Source organism: Scyliorhinus canicula, chromosome 4 (assembly GCF_902713615.1).
Source record: "Scyliorhinus canicula chromosome 4, sScyCan1.1, whole genome shotgun sequence".
Classification (NCBI taxonomy): Eukaryota; Metazoa; Chordata; class Chondrichthyes; order Carcharhiniformes; family Scyliorhinidae; genus Scyliorhinus; species Scyliorhinus canicula.
The window spans coordinates 229745819-229771285 of record NC_052149.1 but is presented as its reverse complement, the minus strand read 5'-3'; the positions used below and the strand labels follow the sequence as shown (position 1 = coordinate 229771285).

The window sequence follows — 25467 nt, the reverse complement described above, 5'->3', positions numbered from 1 at the left end:
GGCTAGGAACCAGAGTGGAAGAATCAGACAGCAAATGCCATTTGCAAAAGGTTAACCTGCAAAGTTGGTGACAAATGAACGTGAAATCAAGGCAACTACTGTGTGACAGATTCTTTAGTGCCTTTTTGAATTTCAATTGCAGTGCTAAAATGTTGCAGTTAGCTGCAACTTCATATTCTCAATGACAGCGTTAAGCTTAAAAAAGTAACATTTGTGCCACCCCGTTGCCACAATTTTGAATAATTTAACATTAAAAACACTTTAAAAAAGATATACACAAGGGAACACAAGGAATCAGCACCATATAGCCTGCTTGGTACATATAAAATTTATATACCTGTATTTAATCTATGCATACAGATTTTACCCGAATTACATTTACAAAAGGAGAAAGATTGCTTAAAAAAGTGTGATACTTGTAACATAAACCTTTTAGCAGGTTGGAGCAGAAATTGTCAAAACTTTTTAACCACTGGCTTGTGTTACCTGGCCAAAGGGGAACTGTCAAATCAATTACACAGATAGAGGTCTCTAAACCGGATGACATAAATGGGTTGAAGAGGTCATGTATTAATTTCTGGAGAGGGGTGTGGATGGTTAGAATGAGGGTGCAGGTGGGATCAATTAAAACAAAAATGCATATGGGGGTTAGCATTGGCCAAGCTGGAATAGCCATATAAATACTGTGGCTACAAAAGCAGATCAGAGACTGGGGTATTCTGCAGCAAACAACTCAGCACGTGGCTCCTCAAAGCTTGTCCAAGGCACAAGTCAGGAGTATGATGGATTACTCTCCACCTGCCTGGATGAATGCACCTCCAAAATCACTCAAAGAAGCCTGCCACCATCCTGGACAAAGCAGCCCGCTTGAATGGAATCCCACCCACTACCTTAAACATTCACTTCCTCCATCATTGATGCAGTGGCAGCAGTGTGTACAATCAACAAGACGCACTCCAGCATTCCCCAAGGTTCCTTAGACAGTACCCCCTCAAGTCACACTTCATCCTGGCTTTGAAAAACATCACCATTCCTTTACTGTCACTGGGTCAAAATCCTGGAGCTCCCTCCCTAACAGCACTCTGGGTGTACTTGCACCCCGATCAAGAAGGTGATGCACCACCATCATCTTCTCAAAAGGCAATTAGGAAGGGGCAGTAAATGCTGGCCTGTGAAATAATATATATATTTAAAATCAGGAAGACAAGTGTCATTTGAACTAACCAATCTGATTTTCTTAACTGTACAAACACATTCTGGATACAAGAAATTTAAAAAACACAAAAGACTTAAAATTCTAAGGGGAGAGTAACTTTAAAAACCAGGTTTGGCCATAGGTTATGTTCCACCATAACTGCACTTCAATAGCTCTAATGATGTAGGTTTAAAGTCTGATATTACAGCTGAATACAAAACGAAGGTTAGGGTGAATAAAGTCAATACAATCAAGTGCAGAGTTAAGACTTACAGAAATCATACCAAGAAATGCAGTTTAAAACTATAAAATGCAAAAATATATTACAGACAAGGAACTAAATACTTTTATCAATTTTTCTTTTATAAAAATGTAAACATTTATATACACAGACACAATCTGACTGACTTAAACGTTAAGATACTGAAAGCACCATGATTGGAAGGCAGTGAATTTGCCATAGAGCACATCAACCATGGACTGGAGGAAATGGATGGTTGGGACAGTGAAGGTTTGATTTTCATTCCTTATCTGGCCGTTTTTATTCTGATAATCTGTTTCTGCACCAGACAAGTGAAAAGGACACATTCTATTCCCCTGAATGCACCAGGGATATAAACCTCCGCAAGTTAGGAGGCAGATGTGTCATGAACCTCCAAAGTGACAGACAGCACGTTGAAAAAGGCAGCAAGTGTGGGGCACTGGGAGGTGGCGGATCTCAATGCTGCGCTCTGTGCTCGAGACAACAAAGTGAGCGTGAAACAGGTGCTGGATGCATAGTGCAATTAACTTTTTCCGGCTCTCAAACTACTAGCAAAAGCTTGAACCCAGTCTAGTCAGGATTCGGAAATATTTCAATGGAGTTTATTTAACTGATTGACTATAGGCCCAAATAAGACCCACATGCACAAGTGCCTTTACATACGACAACTTGCCATGTTGTCTGTCCCCTCCTGCTCAGAGTCTATGGGGGTGGAGGTGGAAAAAGAGGTGAAACAAGACAAAAAAAGTAAAGTGCAAAATATTGTTCAATACAGCAATGAAGATCTGTTGCATTTGTAATTTTAAGAACAGTAACAGTAGCATCTCTTGCCTTAAACAATGAGCAAGAGAACAGTGATTATTTCTGTGGGGTAGTCATGTAGTAAATTATGTTACTAGACTAAAATCCTGAAAATCTGGTAAATTACTGTGAAACCGTCAGATTGTCTGAAACACTGGTTCAATAATGCATTTTAGACAAGGAAACCTGCCATTCCTCTTCATCTCCAGTCACACAGCAGCAGGTTTGACTCTTCACTGCTGTGACGTGGCCTAGAATACTATTAACGAGAGACAATAAAAGGCAAAATAAGCCAAGTGATAATTATGTGGGGGGGGAAAAAAAACAAAATACTGCGGATGTTGGAAATCTGAAATTAAAACAGTAAATACTGGAACTGCATAAAACAGTAATAGGCTGGAGTAGTGAGGTGCAGTTCTGATCACAGCAGTATAGAAAAGATATGATTGAAAGAAAGAGGGTGGAAAGAGTTAAGAGTATGTTGCCTGGACTGGAGAATTTTATTTATGAGTAAAGGCTGGAACTGAGGTGGTTGAAGGGAGACCCAACGCAAGTCTATAAACTTCTGACAGGTCTAGCTAGAGTGGATGGAAGGCCCTTATTCCCTTTTGTTGAGGAGTCCATAACCAGAGATATGGCTTTCAAATAAGAGGTTTGGAAGGGATTTTTGCCGGGGGGGGGGGGGAAGAGAGAGAGAGAGAGAGATCTGGATCCCACTGCCCAAAAGGGTAGTCAGAGGCAGAAACTCTCATAACACTTAGAAAGAACTTGGACTTGCACCTGAAGTGCTGTAACCTACAAAGCTCGGGATCAAAGTCAGGAAGTATAATTAGGATGGATGATTCCTCGTCAGCTGGTACAGACACGATGGGTCAAATTGCTTCCTTGTGTTGCAACTTTCGATGATTCAAAGAGTATCATAGAAACGAGACAAAACAAAAACTCAGCAAAACCAGAGTAGCCCTTCAATGCTTCAAAATGCGGTAACATCAGCAATTACTTGACAAATCACTTCTCTTTTGTGAGAAGTAACTGGATGGCAAGAACAGGACACCTCCAAAGCCAAGAAAAGTAAAGAAAATGACAGACAAATGATAAAGTGCTGACTGAGTCATAACAAACAGGGTGAAGGAGGAAATTCTGAAATAAAATGGAAAACTCTTGAAATGGACAAGAGGCCAACTAGAGATGAAGATCTTTCAGATACAAACTCCTCATTGTATTCACAAGTCTTCACTTTCTATAAACACCGACCACCCTGCAATCTCCACCTTCATTTTTTAATTATGATGTTGCAAGCTTGGGTTTAAAAGCTTACAGGGTACAGAGAAGAATGCTCAAAGTGATCGGATATGGATTTCCCGACAGGTAAGAAGCAACCAGTGTATAATAAAGGAACTTTTAAAAAAAACTTCTTGTTTTTAAATATAAAAGTTTTGTAATCTGATTTGACAGTAAAATAGTATTTTTTACTTGTTCATAAAAATGTTCCCAACCATACATTTTTACCTGTCATGTCCCACAGAGGTTTTGTTACAGTTTTATTTTTGGTCCCATTTTGTTTATATAAAAAAATTCAAAAATTACACTTATTCCCACTGATTCCACACAAGGTTCGCAATCTGTCCTTCAGTGGTGAGATCCCAGAAGCTCGTCCAAATCGATTATCCATTCCTCTGTAGTCCTGTTTTTCAATAGGGAGTCCATCAGGTCTGTGTCTCCAGGTAACCCCTGAATCATGCCACCACCAGACTGGTTACTGTAGCTAAAAGGTAGTTCCTGGCTGGTGTTTCTTACCTGGTAAACCTGGTTGCATTGGAGGTTGTTCCTCGTGGCCATTTGCTGGCCAGAGGTAAAGCTCGTCATGTCCGGGTTTAAACTTGGGACAGTCTGCTGCGAGGGCTGGTTTGTCCGTGTCAGAGGTCCACCTAATGTAGGCATCACTTGGCCACCAACAGTGGAGTTGACGGATCCCACTGGTCTGACTGCAGCGAGACCCGCTCGAGGCAGTCCCTGCACAAACTGCTGGCTGGGAAATTTGGGACGAGGTGGCCGTACATGGAAAGTTGAGGTACTGCTGAATGCTACTAGATTGCTGTTTGTTTGGTTTTGGTTATTCATGCTTTGTAAGGATTGATGTTGCCATGTTGGATTTTGGTTTGCCACAGCACCTGGTAACCTCTGCAAGTGGGTCTTTGAAACAGCCTGGCTCACGGTTCCTTTGTTGTGTTGCTGTTGTGCAAGGGTCGAGCTGCTGAGGTGATTCTGACTGTATCCCGTTACCATGGAAGCACCTTGAGTCATACTAGGCTGTCTCTGCAACGGATTTGAATGCTGCCCATTTCCAATTGTGCCCTGGGCAGAATGCGGAAGCATTTGGTTCATGTTTGTCCCCACGTTGTACATTCCCTGTTGGACATTGTGCATATTACCATACTGAGACACTCCTAGCTCTGACTGACCAGCAGCAGAGCTACTGGAGGAGGCAGAACTCTGGCTTTGCCCAATCTGGATCATGTTTTGATTCTGAGAAAACAACCGCGAACTACCTGCATTTGCGGCAGCCAGACCTCCAACCGTTGGAAGAACTGGAGTCGAACCTGTGAAACAGAGCACAAGGAGAAAATCAGTTACAGAACAGCCAAACTCTATTAATAGAGAGCTCCCATTAAAACCCTGCCTGTCTGCTTAAGAACAGAAGAACTAGGAGCAGGTGTCGGCCACCTGCCCCTCTAGCCTGCTCTGCCATTCAATAAGATTGTGGCTGATCTTTTTATGGACTCATCTGCCCCATAGCTTGAGTTTCACCCGACAGTGGAAACAACCTCCCCTGCTTCTATCTTAACTATTCACTTCATAATTTTATATGTTTTCACAAATTCCCCCCCATATTCTTCAAAATTCCAGTGAGTATAATCCCAGTCTACTCAGCCTCTCCTCATAAACTAATCCTCTGAACTCTGCAATCAATTTAGTGAATCTCCTCTGCACACCATCCAGTGCCAGTACATCCGTTCTCAAGTAAGCAGATCAAAAGTTTGCACAGTACTCCAGGTGTGGCCTCACCAGCATCCTATACAGCTGCAATATAACCTCGCTGCTTTTAAACTCCATCCCTCTAGCAATGAAGGACAAAGTTCCATTTGCCTTCTTAATTACTTGCTGCACTTGCAAACCAACTGTTTGCGATTGATGCACAAGGACACCCAGGTCCCTCTGCACAGCCATTTTGTTATTCCGACCAAATTGGATGACCTCACATTTACCAACATTATACTCTATCTGCCAGATCCTTGCCTACTCACAAACTATCTGTATTCCTCTGCAGACCTTCAGTGTCCTCTGCACACTTTAGTACTCGTCTTAGTGTCATCTGTGAAATGTGACACATTACACTTGGTCCCCAACTCCAGATCATCTATGTAAATTGTAAACAATCCTTCTGAGAGGATCCCTAACTATGTGATAATTGATTATTCATGTCTCATTACACAGGACCAAATGTAGGATAGCTTGCTCCCTTGTAGGTTCCATTACATACTGTTCGAGGAAACTATCGCGGATACATTCTATGAATTTCTCCTCAAGGTGGTGTAAAATATCACATTGCACGTTTTTGAAGTACTGCAGGAGTGTTCTTCATTAATAGCCTGGGAATATTTATCCCTGGGGATGCTAAACCCTCAACCAACAAAGCTGATTATTTTAACACATTACTGTCTGTGGAACTTTGTGGGTTGTTGCACTTCCTACATTACAAGAGAGCAATTATTCTGCAAAACATTGGTTGTAATATGCTTTGGGATGTCCTGAGGTTGAACAAGGTGCTATAGAAATGAAAGTCTGTTTTTTTTAAAAAAAAATTAAGGGCGAAAGTGGCAGTTAGTTAAGAGCAGACTCAAACTCACAAACTGTTCACTTAAAAAATTATCCGGTGTGGGTAATGCTGGAGGGCCACACATTCAGTGCCAATCCCTTAACTACATTGCCAAGTAGTGAAGGCTCTCTCTCAATGATATATGTCCACATCAGGGTGATGTGATCCTTGGAGGTGGCCACAAATCCACACACTGCTGCCCTTTTACATAATTAAATCACAATACTTGATTTAATTCTATTTATTATTGTCACATGTATTAGTATACAGTGAAAAGTATTGTTTCTTGCATGCTGTACAAACAATGCATACCGTGCATAGGGAAGGAAGGAGAGACTGCAGAATATAATGTTACAGTCATAGCTAGGATGTAGAGAAAAGATCAACTTAATACGAGGTAGGTCCATTCAAATGTCTGATGGCAGCAGGGAAGAAGCTGTTCTTGAGTCTGTTGGTACGTGACCTCAAACTTTGGTATCTTTTTTCTGACGGAAGAAGGTGGAAGAGAGTATGCCCGGGGTCCTTAATTATGCTGGCTGCCTTTCTGAGGCAGCGGGAATTATAGACAGAGTCAATGGATGGGAGGCTTGTTTGCGTGATGGATTGGGCTACATTCACAACCTTTTTATACATGGGAGAAAGCAATATTCTTCATACCATGATCAGGATGCAAAAGAAATGATTTGCTTGTAACTGTTCACGATTTGTTTGCAATTTGATAAACAAAGTATTTTGCATAAAAAGCTTATCTCCTATCACTTTCTGTTCTACTTCCCCATGTCCTAGCCCCGAACCCACATTGTTTCTTATTTTCTCTCTCGCTCTGTCCTTACACCCCTATTCAAGTTAATTTTGGCCATGAGCTCCACCCATGCTCTCTATTTTATACCATTAAACTGCTGACCACTCTGTTTCCCTTGCTAATGAGAGCAGTAACTGGCTCCTTTCTCAGTTATATATTCTTCTTTCATAACCATATCATCTCTCAAACCACCCATACCCCAGGATCATTACTGACAATTTAACAGTAGAATGGTACGTGTTATAAAATACGACAGCTAATGGTACACTAATCACAATTTTAACAACTCGAGGAGCGCGAGCACAGAATTCATTGCTCTGAAAAAAAAAATTAAATTGCCAATATAGCAGCAGGGTTTGTCTCCCTCTTTTAGAGGAAGGTCATCATCACAATGACAGATTTTAAAGTAGTCTATTTCTCAAAATTCAAATTATATTCACACAAGAATGTTCAACGAGAGTATTGCTGAAAAAAAGACATATTGCTGAAGATTTTCATTTTTGACTCATTCAGAAAGCTCACAAGAAAACGAAATGTAAAGGGAAAAAACAATTTACATTTCATAAAAGAGTGCTGATTGGTAGGCACAGTGGTTAGTGATGTTGCTTCACAGCGCCAGGTTCCAGGTTCGATTCCTGCTTGGGTCACAGTCTGTGCGGAGTCTGCACGTTCTCCCTGTGTCTGCCTGGGTTTCCTCTGGATGCTGCGGTTCCTCCCACAAGTCCCGAAAGACGTGCTGTTAGGTAAATTGGACATTGAATTCTCCCTCTGTGCCCGAACAGGCGCTGGAATGTGGCGACTATGGGATTTTCAAAGTAACTTCATTGCAGTGTTAATGTAAGCCTACTTGCGACAATAATAAAGATTAGACATGTGGACTCTGGAGAAGAGTTGCCATGGAGAATGCACCAGAACCCACTTGCCAACCAATCAACACTCTTCTCATGAAGTACAAATTGTTGTTCCTTTTTACATTGGCGTTCCTACAAGATGTCCTAATGAGTGCAAGGTTAAAAGCTTAGGCATGTCATTAAAAAAAAAAAAATTTTAAGTGCCCACTTTTTTTATTCAATTAAGGGGCAATTTAGAGGGGGTTGTGGGGGTGAGACCCACACAGACAAGGGGAGAATATGAAAACTCCACATGGACAGTGACCCAGGATTGAACCCGGTTCCTCGGCGCCTTGAGGCAGACATGTTATTCTTAACAACATTCAACCTGCTGAAAATTTTGCTGCCTGACTGGTTAATTTTAATTACTTTCCCAAAGAAATGCTGGCTATTTCATCTGGAGTTGAACTCAACCTGGTTTCTGAGCTATTCAACTGCATCTTGCTGGGAAATGTAAAACAATTCACCAAATGGAACCAATCATATTTCTGCTCCATGCATAAGGTACGTGATTCAGTCCACCGTCTAAGCAGCTCAGCCTCAGAAATAATGCGGAAATTCCCTCTGGTCATAAACCAGGAGATTTTGTTTATTACTCACTCTCGCCTCTTCTATAATCTGTAGAATGTAAACCTTGCGATTAAGAAATGCTCAAGGTGACAAAAAAATATATATTTTGATAACTGGTCATTTGAAAACTCTGATAACTGTAAGAATACTTACCATCCTGTAACTGATAGAAGCAGCAAAGGGAGGTGGTGAATGGGTTTGAGAGACAGCAGGTGCTGTTTGCAACACAGGCTGCAGCACTTTGCCTGAAGCAATGCCTTATAGGGAAAAGTCATCTTGCCAAATTAAATTTGAGAACTTGGAGCTGGATGTAAAATCAGAGTCAACTGCCAGCTGCTTGCAACACTGGAAATGCATCCTACCAGCACCAGGCAGATATATCAGACAGTCAAGGAATTCAAACAGGCACCGAGAACTGCCTCTGAATCACACAGAATATAGGGCACAAACAGATCATTCGACCCAAACAGTCCCAGCCAGTGCTCCTGTTCTAATCCCTGACTCCTCCCATATTTTCTTATATAAAATGGCTAACAATCATCTTTCCTCTTCTCTTTTGTATGTTTGTACATCAATTTACTTCAATCATTCTCTGTGACAGCAAGTCCCACATTCTCACCACTGGCTAGCTGAAGAAGTTTCTTTCTCCCAAATTCCGATTGGATTTCCTGGTAACTGTATTGATGGCCTCTCGTTATGCTCTTGCTCACAAGACGAAACATCCTTTCATTATCTACTCCAACAAAACCTCTCAGTTTTAAAGACCCCTCAGTTGCCCTTTTCCAAGAGAAAAGAGCCGGCCAGTTAATACTTTCCTGATCTTTGTACCCACACATTTCTGGCAATATTCTTGTAAATTTTGCACCCTCTCCAGTGCCTCGACTAGAGACTTTATAATAAGTCAACCAGAATCGCACATAGTACATAAAGTATGGTATGGTGTGACCAAGATTTGAAGCTGCGAAAGTTTAAGAATGCAGCTTCTCTGAATGCAACCTACAGCAAGCAAGGGGTGTGAAATCTTTCTCGGTGAAGACGCAAAGTCAGTACTTCTGCAGTTGTAGGAACATAGGACTTGCTCCACCATTCGATAAAATCATGGCCGATTTCAGTGCGGTCTCAACTCCACTTTCCAATCTGTCCCCCATAATCTTTGATTGCCTCGTCTATGAAAAGCAATCAGTGGGATGCGGATTGAGGATGCTCCAAGTGATGGATCCAGTGAACGGGAGGAGTAAAGGAGCGAGCTTGTACTATGGCCTTGCCGTTCTATTCTGCCATGTCTGAAAAATAAGTTAGAATGGAACTTCCATCTGCACTAACTGCTTTGGGGACAGACATGTGATTGGTAAGAATAGAGTTAAGAGATAATGTTACTGAAGTAATATACTATACATCACTGGACCTCCGGTGGGGACATGTAGATGGAGGTCGCACGTTGGGTGGCTCCTGCTAAGCTTTTGGGGTTTTTTTTTGCCCTTCACACAGTGTTTGGGGAGAATTTTGTATGATTAATCATTGGAAAGTCTACGGCAATCAAAGGATGTTGAAAACCTAGAAAAAGAATCCGGGGATAGTGGGTTGGAGGACAGAAGCCAATGGAGTACTTTGCGGAGATGTTCATCAAGTTGACGGGGGAGGAGGAGGACCCCTCCCTCTATGGGTTGGACAGGCTCACCGGTCACTCTGGCTGAAACTAAAGGCAAATGAGCCACCAAGAGTTGTGGTAATATGCTTCCACAGGTATCAAGTGAAGGAAAAGATGCTGAGATGGGCGAAGCTGAATCGCGAGGCGAGGTGGGGGAGGCTTTGATATTCGTATATACCAAGATCTCACTGTGGAACTGGCGAGAAGGCTTTGCACAAAATCAACGTGAGGTTTGGGGTGGCCTACCCGGCGAAGCAGAGGTCAGACACGGAGAGGGTTCGGGGCTGGAGCAGGGAGACGGGGGTATTGTGGGCAGGCTCTTGCAATGGGTCGGGTTTCCAGGCACTGGCAATGGCGCCGTTCCCGTTGGCCCCAGGGAAGTACTCGGGGAGTCCTGTGGTGGTGGCCACACTGAAAATACGGAGGCAGTTCCGGCAGCACTTTAGGTTGGGGACGAAGTTGATGCCGATCCGAGGGAATCATTGGTTTGGCTGGGAGGATGGATGCGATGTTTTGGGGATGGGGGGGGGGGGGCACACTCAGTGATTTATGGGAGGATTGGGAAGAAGGACAAGGGTCTATGGAGAGAGTGAAGACTAAGTGGAAGGAGGAGCTGGGAATGGCACTGGAGGACGGGTTGTGGTGTGAGGTGCTGCGGAAGGTGAATGAGTCATCCTCATGCGCGAAGCTGGGATTGATTTAGCTAAAGATAGTACACAGTGCAAACCTGACGAGGTCAAGGATGAATTGGTTGTTTGAGGGGTTGGAGGATATTTGGGAGCAGTTTGGGAGGTGCCCAGTCAATTATATTCACATGTTCTGATCCCGCCTGAAGTTGGGAAAATTTTGGAGGTCATTCTTCAGCACCACGTCGGAGATCTTGCCTGTGGTCTTTGAGCCCAGTCCCCTGGTCTGGTCTGTTTCTTCACCATGGAGTTCTTTGACTGAGAAAAAGTGAAATTTGCTCCAAGAGTGGCAAGTGAGGGGTTCCATAAGAGATGGATTTGTTTATATTATATTTCAAGGAGCTGGTTACCGTCAACTGCTAGGGGAAGGGGAGGGAGGAAGGTGGGGAGGTTTTATTAGTTAGACTTTGTAATGTGTGTTGTAAATGTTAAAATCTGAATAAAAATACTTTTTTTAAAAAATCCATAAGTTTGAGAATGCAATTTTAAAATCAAGAATAAAAAGTCTAGCCACCTGGGTGGCACGGTGGTTAGCATTGCTGCATCACGGTGCCAAGGTCCTGGGATTGATCCCAACCCCGGTCACTGTTCCTGTGGAGTTTGCACATTCTCCCCGTGTCTGCGTTGGTCTCACCCCCACAATTCAATGTGCAGGATTGGCCACGCTAAATTGCCCCATAATTGGAATTTTTTCTAAAAAGCTAGCCATCAATAAAAGTGACTATGTTATGTTAATTATGTTGAACTGTCTATAAAGCAACGGCCGCTATTGTTCCTTAGGGAAGGAAATCTCCTGTCCTATATGCGTCTCGAGGCCCACGTTGATGTGACTGGTGCTTAACTGTCTTCTGAAGTGACCTAGCAAGATACTTAGTTGCCAGGGCAACTATTGGCTTTGCATGCAATACCACAAAGTGCAAGTGAACTTTTAAAACGGAAGCAATAAAATGATTGGACACTGCGTCAAGTTTCAACAACTTGCACTTAAATTGCTATTTTAGGTTTGAATGTTTCTGTAGCATTTTATTATTCCTTAAATATACTTAATTTAAATCACTGGGAAACACAAAAGTAACTGATAACTGGGGTGAATTGTGCAGTTGATTTATCAATCAATTTGGTTTCCAGAATCACCTTGGCACTTGAAGAGAACAATGTTATAAGAATAAATCTCATAAATAAGGAATTTAATTAGGAGCCTTGTATGATAATAAAGCAGCTGCCAGACACAGAGAGACGAACATGGAAATCAACAAGGGGCAGAAAGTGTTGCAAACATATTTTTAAAAAGATAGGTTACTGCTTTGAGCAGAGCTGAACACAATTCTGATGCTGGCAGAGATAACAGAGTTTCTGTCTTTATCCCACACCAAGGTTTTCAATTAGGTAATGTTAACACAGAAGTGGTCCTCGAGCCATAGAGTTTCAGTGACTTGGACCCTTCTAACTCTCTGCCAAAATCCAAAAATAAATCTGCTGCTCTGCTCTTTTCCCACAGCCTTGTACATTCCTCTGCTTCAAATATTAGGCTAAATGTGGTCTGTTTATAGAAACTATGAATAAGACAGAACTTTGTGGAGGAAACTTGAACCACAATAGATCTGCTGACAGATGCAGAAAAGCTGTGAGTCAACACAGAGGTTCGAGATTAAAAGTTATTGACACTAGATCTGGAAAGTGGATAAGAAGGAAACACCAAGTCCAGTGTTGGAATCATAAACACTTACCCCGAAAAGGTGGCAGAAACTGATTCCATAAATTATTTTGAAAAGGGAGTGAGACAAATGATTGAGGAAGAACTTTAAACTAGACAAAAAGGGACGTGGGATTAAGCACAACTGTTCTTTAAAAAAAACCCCGAAATGCCACGATAGCCAAATGGTTTTCTACTGTGCTGTAAATTTTAATGAGTCTATGAAAGAGGAACAGGTGGGGCAGCAGGTGGTTAGCACTGCTGCCTACAGCGTTCAGGACCCGGGTTCGATTCCGGCCCCGGGTCACTGCCAGTGTGGAGTTTGCACATTCTCCCCATTTCTGCATGGGTTTCACCCCCACAACCCAAAGATGTGCATGGTAGGTGGATTGACCATGTTAAATTGTCCCTCAATTGGAAAAAAATAATTGGGGTACACTAAATTTTAAAAAACGAAAGAGAAACAGGTGTAACAGAACCTCGGGAATGTGTTCAATGCAAAATCTGGCTGAGGACAGAATTATTTTCATTTTTTAAAAAATGTTTTCATGTGAGACCAGCATTTGTTGCTCATCCCCTATTGTCTAAGACATCCCTAATGTATATATAGAGTGGAAAAGCCATTGGGCAAAGAATGTTTTTGGGATAGTTTCTCAGGATAGCACATTCTGGAGTCAACCCAAGGGCAAATTATACTAGACCTGGCATTGTGCATCAAGATAATATGATAGAATTTTACATTCAGTTTATGGGAGAGAAGAGTGGATCCAAGACTAGTATTTTAAACTTAAGGAAGGGCAATTATGAGGGTATGAAAGTAGAGCTAGTTAAGGGATAGTCAATATAGGTTCAGTACAGACATTGAAAGAGATATTTCAGAATAGATATGCCAATGAGAAAGAAAAATTCCCCAAGGGGAGAGACCACCATCCGTGGTTAACTAAAAAAGCTGAAGGCAGTTTCAAACTGAAAGAAAAGGCCAGACCAGGTAAATTCAGCAGATTTCCTTGCCGAAAAGGACATTAGTGAACCTGCAACAGTAGTACACTCGCCAACTTTAAGGGCATTTAAGTGGTCACTGGATAGACATATGGATGAAAATGGAATAGTGTAGGTCAGATAGGCTTCAGATGGTTTCACAGGTCGGCACAACATCGAGGGCCGAAGGACCCGTGCTGCGCTGTAGTGTTCTATGTTCTATGGGTTATCACAATAGAGAATGGTTTCATGGTCAAGAGACTTTCAATAATATTGCCTAAACATGGTTTCCTCTTACATGCCGTCTCAAATGGCCTAGCAAGCCACACAGTTGTACTCAATCGCTACAAAAGAAATGAAACCGGTTGATCGCCCAACATTGGAAACTGCAAACCCAGCTATGTTGGCCTTGCAAAGCCCTCCTGACTTAATATCTGGGGCTTATGCCAAAATTAGGTGTCTCACATAGATACACAGTCATACTCATGGAATCATATCTTGCAGATAATGACCCAGACACCCCATCACCTTGTCTAGTTCCACCGGCAGAGGTGGCAGCACAGTAGTATACAGTCAGGAGGGAATTGACCCTGGAGTCCTCAACATCAACTCTGGACCCCAAGTTTCCATGTCAAACATGGGGAAGGAAATCTGATTACCATACAACCTCGCCCCTCAGCTGATGAATCAGTATTCCTCGATGTTGAACACCACTTGGAGAAAGCACCAAGGGTGGCAAAGGCACAGAATATATTCTGGGTGGAGAACTTCAATGTCCATCACCAAGATAGCTCGGTAACAGCACCACAGGCCCAGCCGTCTGGGTCCTAAAAGGACATAACTGCTAGATAGGGTCTGCGGTAGGTGGTGAGAGAACCAAGAGAGAAAAGCATACTTGACCTCATCCTCACCAACCTGCCTGCTGCAAATACATCTTTTCAAAAACATTTAGACAAACCAATTATTTCTCTCCAATTAAAGGGCAATTTACCATGGCTAATCCACCTACCGTGCAAATCTTTTTGGGTTGTGGGGATGTGACCCACGCAGACACGGGGAGAATGTGCAAACTCCACTTGGACAGTGACCCGGGGCCAGAATCGAACCTGGGTCCTCGGCGCTGGAAGGCAGCAGTGCTAAACACTGTCACAAATGCATCTGTTTATGACAGTGTCAGTAGGGGTGACCTTATGGAGTCCTCCTGACTTAAGGTCTGGGGGCTTGTGACAAAATTAATGTCTCACACAGACACACAGTCATACTCATGGAATCATATCTTGCAGATAATGACCCAGACACCCCATCACCATGTCCTTATGGAGACAAAGTCCCAACTTCACATTGAGGTTACCCTCCATCATGTTGTGTGGCACTGCCACCATACTAAATGGGATAGACTTCAAACAGATCTAGTAACTCAAGACTGAGCATCCAGGAGGTGCTGTGGGCCATCAACAGGTGAAGAATTGTACTTTTTGTACAATTTGTAGCCTCATGGCCTGGCATATCTCCCACTCTACCATTACCACCAAGCCAGGGGATCAACCCTGGTTCAATGAGGAGTGCAAGACGGCATGCCAGAAGCAATATCAGGCAAATCTAAAAATGAAGCTACAATACAGGACGACTTGCATGCCAAACATCATAAACAGCTAATAAGGCAGAGCTATTCCACAACCAACGGATCAGATCAAAGCTCTGCAGTCCTGTCACATGCACCTGGAACGGTGATGGACAATTAAACAACTCACTGGAGGAGGTTCCACAAATATGCCCACCGTCATTAATGGGGAAGCCAGCACATCAATGCAAAAGATAAGGGTAAAATATTCACAACAATCTTCGGCCAGAAGTGCCAAATAATGTAGGTCTCCTCCGGAGGCCCCCAGTATTCAGTCTTCAGCCAATTTGATTCACTCCATGTGGTGTCAAGAAACGGCTGAAGGCACTGGATACGGAAAAGGCTATGGGCCTCAACAATATTCCAGCAATAGTATTGAAGACTTAGGCTCCAGAGGTTGCAGCTAGCCAAGCTGATTCAGTACAGCCACAACACTTGCATCTACCTGGCCCAGGACAAATTCAACCTATCTTTAGCATCACGTTAGCACTTGGTTAGCACTGTTGCTCACAGTGCCAGGTTCAATTCCTGGCTTGGTCCACCGTCTGTGCGGAGTCTGCACGTTCTCCCCACGTCCGCGTGGGTTTCCACCGGGTGCTCCAGTTTCCTCCCATAAGTCCCGAAAGAACGTGCTTGTTAGGTGAATTGGACATTCTGAATTCTCCCTCAGTGTACCCGAACAAGCGCTGGAGTGTGGCGACTAGGGGATTTTCACAGAAACTTCATTGCAATGTTAATGTAAGCCTACTTGTGACACTAACAAAGATTATTAAGGTCAATGGGAATCAGGGGAGAATCTCTCAGTTGATTTAAGTCATACGTGACAAAAGGAGATTGCTGTGGTGGTTGGAAGTCAATCATCTCAGTTCCAGCACATCACTGCATGAGTTCTTCAGGTTACTGCCCGAGGCCCAACCATCTTCAGTTGCTTTATCAATGATCTAACTTCCATCATAAGGTTAGAAGTGGGGATGTTTGCCGATGGCTGCCCAACATTCTATACCACTCAGATACTGAAGCAGTCCATGTCCATTCACAAAAGAGGACACAAATCAGATACCAGAAATGTTGCAGAATGAATAGTTTAATGAGAGGAAAGAATTGAGGGAGATCAATATTAGTAGAGAAATGGTGCTGGAAAAATTGATGGGATGGAAAGCAGATAAATCCCCAGGGCCTGAGAATCTGCATCCCAGAGTGCTTAAGGAGGTGGCTCTGGAAATAGTGGATGCATTGGTGATCATCTTCCGGGACTCTATAGACTCTGGAACAGTCCCTTGGAGGGTAGCTCACATCATTCTGATATTCAAAAAGGGAGGTAGACAGAAAGCAGGGAATTATAGAACAAGAAGCCTAAAATTCTTGAATCCATTATCAAGGACTATATAGCTAAACATTTAGAAAGCAGTGGCAGGATCAGTCAGAGTCACCATGGATTTATGAAGAGGAAATCATGCTCGATAAATCTGTTGGAATTGGCCATGATAAATTGCCCTTAGTGACAAAAAGGTTAGATGGGGTTATTGGGATAGGGTGGAAGTGAGGGCTTAAGTGGGTCGGTGTAGACTCGATGGGCCGAATGGCCTCCTTCTGCACTGTATGTTCTATGTCTATGTCTAATTCTTTGAAGATGTAACTAGTACAGTTGACAAGGGGAGCCAGTCGATGTGGTATATTTCGACTTTCAGAACACATCTGACAAAGTCCTGCATAAGAGATTATTGGGCAAGATTAAAGCGCATGGGATTGGGGGAAGTGCACTGAGCTGGATAGAAAACTGGTTGGCAGAGAGGAAACAAAGAGTAAGAATGAATGAGTCATTTTCAAATTGTCAGGCAGTAACTAGTGAGGTGCCACAGGAATCGGTGCTGGGACCCCAGCTAGTCATAATATATATTAATAATTTAGATGGGGGAAACAAAATGTAGCATCTCAAAGTTTGCAAATGATACCAAGTTGGGTGGGAGGGTGGACTGTGACGAGGATGCAGGGATCCTACAGCATGATGTGGACAGGTTGGGCGAGTGGGCAAATCAATAGCAGATGCAGTATAATTTGGGCAAGTGTGAGGTTATTTACTTTGGAAGCAAAAACAGGAAGGCAGATTACTATTGGAATGGTTATAAATTTGGAGAGGGGAGTATGCAGCTGGACCCGAGTGTCCTTGTGCACCAGTCGCTGAAGGTAAGCATGCAGGTGCACCAGGTGGTAAAGGCAGCTAATGGTATGTTGGCCTTCATTGCGAGGTTTTGAGTAAAGGAGCAGGGATGTGTTGTTGCAATTATACAGGGCCTTGGGTGCCACACCTAGAATATTGTGTGCAGTTTTGGTCTCCTTTTCCGAGGAAGGATCTTCTTGCTCTCGAGGGAGTGCAGCAAAGGTTTTTCAGACTGAATCCACAGATGGCGGGACTGTTATACGAGGAGAGATTGGCTGGAGTTCAGAGGAGGGGGTGGAATCTCATCAAGATTCATAAAATTCTAACAGGGCTAGACAGGGTAGATGCAGGGAAGATGTTCCCGATGGTGGGTGTGTCCAGAACCAGGGGCCACAGTCTGAGAAGTCAAGTTAAACCATTTCAGACAGAGATGAGGAGACATTTCTTCACTCAAAGAGTGGTGAGCCTGTGGAATTCATTACCACAGGAAGTAGTTAATGCTAAAACATTGAATATATTCAAGAGGTGCTTAGATATAACACTTGGGGCGAATGGGATTAAGGGCTATGGGGAGAAAGGAGGATCAGAATATTGAGTTGAAATATCAGCCATGATCGTGATACATGGCAGAGCAGGCTCGAAGGGCCAAAAGGCCTCCTCCTGCTCCTATCTTTTATACATCTATGTAAATGCAGCAAGATCTGGACAATATCCAAGCTTGGGCTGACAAATGGCAAGTAGATACACTCCACAGGTGCCAGGCAAAAACTATCTCCAACAAGAGAGAATCTAACCACCACTCCTTGACATTCAATGGCATTACCATTGCTGAAGCTGCCACTATCAACATGCTAGGGGTTACCATTGGCCAGAAACTGAACTGGACTAGCCAGAGAAATTACTGTGACTACCAGAGCAGGTCAAAGGTTGGAATCCTGTGGCAAGAAATTCACCTCCTAACTCCCCAAAGCCTGTCCACCATCTACAAGGCACAAGTCAGGAGTGTAATGGAAATACTATCCACCTGCCCAGACGAGTGTAGCTCTGACAACACAAGAAGTTTGGCACCACCTAGGACAAAGCAGCCTGCTTGACCGATACCCCCTTCCACAAACGTTCGCTCCCTCCAACAACAACAAACATTGGCAGCCACATGCACCATCTACAAGATGCACTGCAGGAACTCAAAGGTTTGTTGGGCAACACCTTCCGAACCTATGACCACTACCATCCAGAAGGGCAAGAGCAGAAGATACCTGGGAACCCACCATCTGGCGGTTCCCACAAAAGTCACTCACCATCCTGACTTGGAAATGTGTAGCTGTTCCTTCATTAGCACTGGGTCAAAATCCTGGAATTCCTGTTCTAACTGCACTGTGGGTGCACCTACACCTTGGGGACTGCAGCAGTTCAAGAAGGCAACTCACCACCACCTTCTGAAGGGCGGCTATGCCCACTCCCCGCAAATGATTTTTATTTTTAAATGGGGTCCTTTGTCTGGTTAGCTGGATCTGAGAAAAGGTCTGCCTCAACTTTCCACAATTTAGATAAATGACTTGGATGAAAGAGCTAACAGTATGGTTGCTAATTTTGATGGCACAAAGACAGAAAGTAAATTGTGAAAAGAACTTAAAGAAGCCACAAAGGGACATAGATAGGTTAAATGAGTGGGTAAAGATCTGGCAATTGTCGTAGAATGTGGAGAAATGTGAATTTGTCAGGAAAAATAAAAATAATCTCATTATCGAAATGGTGAGAGATTGCAGAGGTTTGAGATTCCGAGGGATCTGGGTGCTCTGGTGCATGAATCCAAAAGGCTAGACTGCAGGTACAGCAAATAATTAAGAAACCGAATAGAATGTTATCATTTGTGACAAATTGTGCTTCAGCTGCTCGGGGCACTGGTGAGACCATATCTGGAGTATTGTGTACAGTATTGGTCTCTTTATTTAAGGAAATATGCAAATGCATTCAAAGCAGTTCAGAGAAGGTTTACTGCACTAATAACAAAAATGGGCGGGCTGTTTTATGAGAAAAGGTTGGACAGGTTAGGTTTGTACCCGCTGGAATTTAGAAGAGCAAGAGGCGACTTGATGAAAACCTTGAAGATCAAGAAGTCTTGACCGGGTGGGTATGGAGAGGATGTTTCCTCTTGTGGGACATCTAGAACTAAGGGTCACTTTTGAAATATGAGGGATCACTCATTTAAGTATCCAATATCCCCCCCCACTTCCAATCAAGAGGCAATTTATCCTGGCCAATCCACCTACTCGGCACATCTTTTGGGTTGTTGGGGGGGGGGGGGAAGGAGGAGGAGGAGACCCACGCAAACAAGGAGAGAATGTGCAAACATCACACGGATAGTGACTCAGGGCCAGGATCGAACCTGGGACCGTGGCGCTGTGAGGCAGCAGTGATAAGCTGTGCCATAGTGCCGCCTGGGATTAATCATTTAAGACAGAGATCAAGAGAAACTTTTACTCTCAGAGGATTAGTCTTTGGAACCCTCTTCCTTAAAAAGCAGTGGGGGCAGAATCTTTTAAAGGTAGAGTTAAACAGATCCCTTGATTAACAAGGGGGTGAAAGGTTATCGGGGTAGGCAGGATGTGGGGTTGAGGTTACAATCAGATCAGCCATTTGAATGGCAGAGCAAGCTCAAGAGGCTGAGTGGTTTACTCCTGCTCCTAATTTGTATGCCTTTGGTGGTGGTGATGAGCCGCCTTCCTGAGCCATTATAGTCCATTTTATGTAAACACACCCACAGTAGTTAGGAAGGGAGTTCCAGCATTTTCACCCAGTGACATTAAAGGAACAGCAGTAGAGTTCCATATCTGGATGGTACACAATTTTGGGGGAAAATTGCAGGTAGGTCGTGATGTTCCGATGCATCTTCGGTCTCTTCTTTCGAGGTGACCAAGGTCTCGGGTTTGGAAGGCACTGTTGTAGGAGGCTTGGCAAATTGCTGCAGTGCATTTTGTAGATAGTACACGATGCTGCCACTGTGCTGGTGGAGGAAGTGAATGTTTACTCAGTGCATGCGGGCTGCTTTGCCCTGGATGGCATTGAGTATTATTGGAGCTGCACTCATCCAGGCAGGTGGAGTGTATTCCATTACATTCTTGACATACCTTTAAGATAGTGGACAGGCTCTGGGGAGTCAGGGGGTGAGTTACCAGTCACAGAATTCCCACTGCCTGCCCTGCTCTTGTAGACACAGTTTTCACATGGTTGGTTCAGTTAAGTTTGCAACCATCATGATATTGATAGTGGGTGACTTTCCAATGGTAATGCCATTGAATGGCAAAGGGGGACCATCAGATTACCTCTTGCTAGTATGATCAATGCCCGGCACTTGTGTAGCACAAATGTTACTTGTCACTTATTAATCCATCTGAATATACACAGGTATTCCTGCACATGAACATGCACTGCTTCAGTATGAGAGAAGTTATGGTTGGCAATGAACACTTGAATCATCAGTGAACATTCCTCACTTATGGAGGGAAGGTTATTGTTGAAGTGGCTGAAGATGGTTCAGCCTAGCACATTACACTGAGGAAGTCCTGCAGCTGAGAAGACTCACAACCATAACCACCTTCCATTATGTTGTTATATCTGGTTAGCCAAGCCCATAATGAGTGAAAATAATCTTGCAAGAAGCTTTCTGATTGCATCATGAATTTCACCAGCATTGATCACTGCCTCTAGATCAGGGGTGGGCAAACTTTTCCGTGCAAGGGCCACATTCAGAAATTCACAATTTTAAAGGGCCGCATAGTATATTAAGTAAAATAATTAATATTTAAAATAGCCAAAATAAAAGGTTTTTAAAGAGAAAAAAAAGCAATTAATTTTTATTAATTAATATTTTAAAGTAGAAACTTCACATGAAACACATGTTGTGCCGAGCAATGATCACCCTACTCAAGTCAACGTATCCACCCTATACCAGTAACCCAACAGCCCTCTCTCTTTCTCCCCCCCCCCCCCCCCCCCCCCCCCCATTAACCTTAAAATTAAAAAAAAAAAAATTTTTATGACTTGATCTTGGTGGGCCGCATAAAGACCTTTGGCGGGCCGCATGCGGCCCGCGGGCCGTAGTTTGCCCACCCCTGCTCTAGATAGAACATTAGCCCAAGTAACAATACCACACTTACCCTGAAACTGGCTGACCTGCTCAACACGATATGGGTTTTGCTGCTGATCTTGATATTGAGGTGGGGGCCTGGTGAGGTGCCTCTGCAACTGTTGTTCCTGCTGTTTTCTCTGCTTCTCCTGGAACACGAGAAAGAATACTTTCAGGATTGCTGAGATTAATTCCAATCTACAAATGAGACCTGGTGTGGAATTTTATTTGCTGTGAATTTATCCCAGTCAACGGGATACTCAGGACTCAAATAGCAACACAACAAAGATTCACCGTTGCCAGTTTCAGCATGGGTGTGGCTTGCTTCAAATACCAACTATAACCAACAGGCAAAATAAAACAAAGTTCTCCAAAGACATGTTAAAGGAGAAGATAATTATGGAAAAGAACGTTTTCCCACATGTTGTCCCTTTCATAAAATCCCTACAGTGCAGCAGGCCATTTGGCCCATCGTGTCTGCACCGACCCTCTGAAAGGGCACTCCACCCAAGCCCACACACCCACCCTATCCCAATTATCCCTTAACCTAACCTACACTAAAGGGCAATTTAGCATGGCCAATCCACCTAATCTGCCCATCTATTGACTGCGGGAGGAAACCAGAGCACCCAGAGGAAATCCACGCAGACATAGGGAGAATGCGCAAACTCCACACAGACAGTCACCCAAGGCCGAATTGAACCCAGGTCCCTGATGCTGTGATTAACAAGGGGGTGAAAGGATATTGGGGTAGGCAGTAAGCAACTTTCAAAGGGGAATTGGATAAATACTTGAAAAGGAACAATGTGCTCGGCTATTTGGAGAAGAGCAAGAAAATGGGGAGGAAAGCCAGTATAGCCAATGGTCTCCTTCTATGTCACGTGATTTGATAATATTTCAAATTAATATTTGCAACCAATCTAGTGAAATATTTATGAATCAAATCTGCCACAAGATTAAATATCTATTATAAACCAGCTTGTGACAAGTGTTTTTGACCAGGTCAGTCAAAACTGTATCAGATACTCGGAGGTCTGATGAAGCAACACGAAGATGAGAATTTATTTTATAACCTCAATAGTAGTTTCTCGAATCGAGTTGACAACAGCACAAACAATTATTTGTGAAGTCTATTCCATTACATTTTCCATGTTGCAGGAAAGTCAAGTTTCCTAAATCACTGCCCAACTTAATTTCTGATATGCTTGGACATTGAGACTGACAATAGAAAACGCGAGCTTGTGGATACAGATCATTCAGATGGTCCATTGCCGCTTATTTATCTCTTTCTGCCCTTTTCACATTCATACCCAAAAAAGGTAGCATTTTAAAATAGAAGGTGTTACAACTTGAGCTCTATAATTTTCATACAATTTTTAAGTTGAACAGAACTATAGCATATAGTTCGGATGATGATTTCACCCATGCTTTTCCACAGATAATATTAACTTGGCATGCTTGCAGAGTAGTAATGGACAGGAATTCCTGAAGTGCTGTTCGAAGTATGTCTACAACGCACATGTTTTTTGTTCTTGATTACTACTATCCAATAAACTCCACTCACGATGCAGCAAAGAGTTATGTACCTATTTCAACCTATGAGCCAATCTCTCCAATCAAATCCTTTACATTACTAGAAATATTTTTAATTTGTTGTTTGTTGTTTCCCAGAATAAGGATGCACAATAATTTCTATACTTTTTATTAAGTCAATAAATCTTGGTCTATCTTCTGGGCTTCTCCTCGGTTCAGACCAATTTGGCCAATTCCAATTGTTAGTTGAATTTTCCACACCTTCTCTCGCTCCCTCCCTCCCCCAACCCCCTTTATTTCTGCCTTCAAAAATGCTGCCAGATCTGCACCATTTTCTGTTTCCAGTACATGACAATTTGGACATTCTGAATTCTCTCCGTGTACCCAAACAGGCGCTGGAATGTGGCGACAAGGGGATTTTCACTGTAACTTCACTGCAGTGTTAATGTAAGCCTACTTGTGACAATAAATATTATGACATTTTATGAAAGCAAAATACTGCAGATTCTGGAAATCCAAAATAAAAACAGAAAATGCTGGGAAAGCACAGATGCTGCCTGACCTGCAGTAGAGTACCCTCCGTATGACTCTTCTTCCGTTAACGCCGCTTCTCTTTCCACACATGCTGAGTTTTCCCAGGATTTTCTGTTTTTATTCCTTGACATTTTATACTCACCTCTGTCAATTCCAGTTATGTTGCAACAACTAGTAAGAGAATTTTACCTCACACCACTTGCCCAAATGTGCATTACATGATTTCACACACTAACCACATTTCACAGTTACCTCTGATGGGAAGTAGGTTCAGTTCCCCAATTCTGCAACATTTAATCACTTGGGAGTTCTCCTCGTAATACTTGCACAATGTAGAACCCATACGCAACCACACATTACATACCCGCTCTGCCAGTAGATGCTGCCTCTGCAAGTACTGCTGCTTCTGCTGCTCCATCAGTTGTAGCTGCTCTCGTTGCTTCTGATCCATCAGAAGTTGCTGCTGTTTCATGGCAGCAGCTTGCTGCTGGTTACCAAGGTAGGTTACATTTCCGTGGTTACCAGCGATAGAAACAGGTGGAGGCTGGGTCCCTGGACCTGATCCTGGAACAGAGTTTGATGCCCTGGTGACTGTTCCTGGATTTTGATCCTAGTTAAAATAAAAACACGCACAATCAGTACACAGAATTATATTGAGCTGACAGCAAAGAAATGGGCGGTTCAACCCAACTGGTCATTAGTGTTTATGCTCCACGAATCGCTTCCCATCCTTTTCATATTCCTTTCTTCCTCATTTGGTCCTCTAAGTTCCCCTAAAGTGCATCTATGCTATTTGCCTCAATATTGATATGGTAGCAAGTTCCACATTCTAACTACTCACTGGAGAAAGGAGTCTCTCCTAAATTCTTCATTGGATTTATTTTCTCCAAGACTATCCTATTATATGCCAAATGTGTAGTTATAATATTTTATATTTATAATATATTAAAGACAACTGTTTTAAAAGGTACATTTTTTGCTTTCAAACCTTTCAATTGCGTTTCAAAGGCCGTTTCAAATTGGAGATACGAACAGACTCTTGACACTTTTCTGAATTGGTTCTGACCTGTCAGACTCTATCTCCAGAGCTGATCAGAGTCATTACATTGCAAGACTCCTCCAGGGTTGTCCGTTAAACATACTTTAGCTTCCAAGAGAAGAGGGTCCAGGAAGGGACTTCAAAAGGACCTCAATGTAATTAACCTCTGCTTGATGGAACAATGGTTCATTTCAAATTAACAAAACAGCCATTTTGTTTTTGTTGTGAAAGAGGGACTGCCGAGGAAGAACTCGGAGATGGTTCTCAGCCAAGGAAAAGGAAGGTATCCAGAAATCAACTGTAGTTTTGCCGGAACAAAATCTAAGCAATCTTCACATGCCATAATCACAAAATTTCTATCTCTTCTAAAATCTACTGAGACCACCTGAAATGACAATCACCAATAAATCAGTGACATCACAGTTGCGGAGCACAACTCTTCAACTTCAACCTTTCACTCCAGACAACCAGTTATTGGTCTGCAACATCTTAAAGGACTGAATTTCATCAGATTAATCTTTTATTTTTATCTGCATTTAATCTGGGTCCCACTTAATGAAGGAAATTTGATTCACCCTTTCTAAAGTCATCACCTTGTACTTCTGGCAGGTTCCACTGATGTTCAGTGTGCTCTGGAATCCTTGCAATCACTTCCATACAGGAGCTTAAGCATCTGAAGTCTATTCAACCACAGATAGCATCAAAGCTCAGCCCAATCCCTGCCAAAGCCAAAACTCAACTCCTAGCTTTAGGTGAACGAAACGTGACCAGGTGAGGAAATCACAACTAGTGCACATGCTCAAATCTTTTGGCAGAACCAAAACAAGCAGAGTTTCAAGCGTTTGTCATCACAAATTTTTCCAAGAATGCCAGTAACCTTGCATTTGTGGACTGCTCAACTTCTCTCACAGGCCCCATCTCATTCCTTCAACTGATAGCAATATTGCCATTGATGAGCTGAGCTCCATAGCAGAGCTACCACAAACAGCAAAGTGAGAAGAGCAAAGGACAGAGAAAATAAACACCAGCAAAGTGATGGCCTAACATGGTTCAC

At 42.9% G+C, this 25467-nt stretch overlaps 1 protein-coding gene across 1 annotated transcript in view; it reads right to left on the bottom strand.

Moving 5' to 3' along the window:
* Positions 1-312: 312 nt before the first annotated feature.
* The window catches only part of maml1 (mastermind-like transcriptional coactivator 1), an 80783-nt gene continuing 55628 nt past the window's right edge, over positions 313-25467 (bottom strand). Inside the window, exons 3-5 of the mRNA XM_038796217.1 lie at positions 23739-23984; positions 21339-21456; positions 313-4858 (exon numbers count right to left, since the gene is read on the bottom strand). Coding sequence (XP_038652145.1) covers positions 3888-4858; positions 21339-21456; positions 23739-23984 — 1335 coding nt within the window. The 3' untranslated portion in view covers positions 313-3887. The remainder of the gene's footprint in view (positions 4859-21338; positions 21457-23738; positions 23985-25467) is intronic.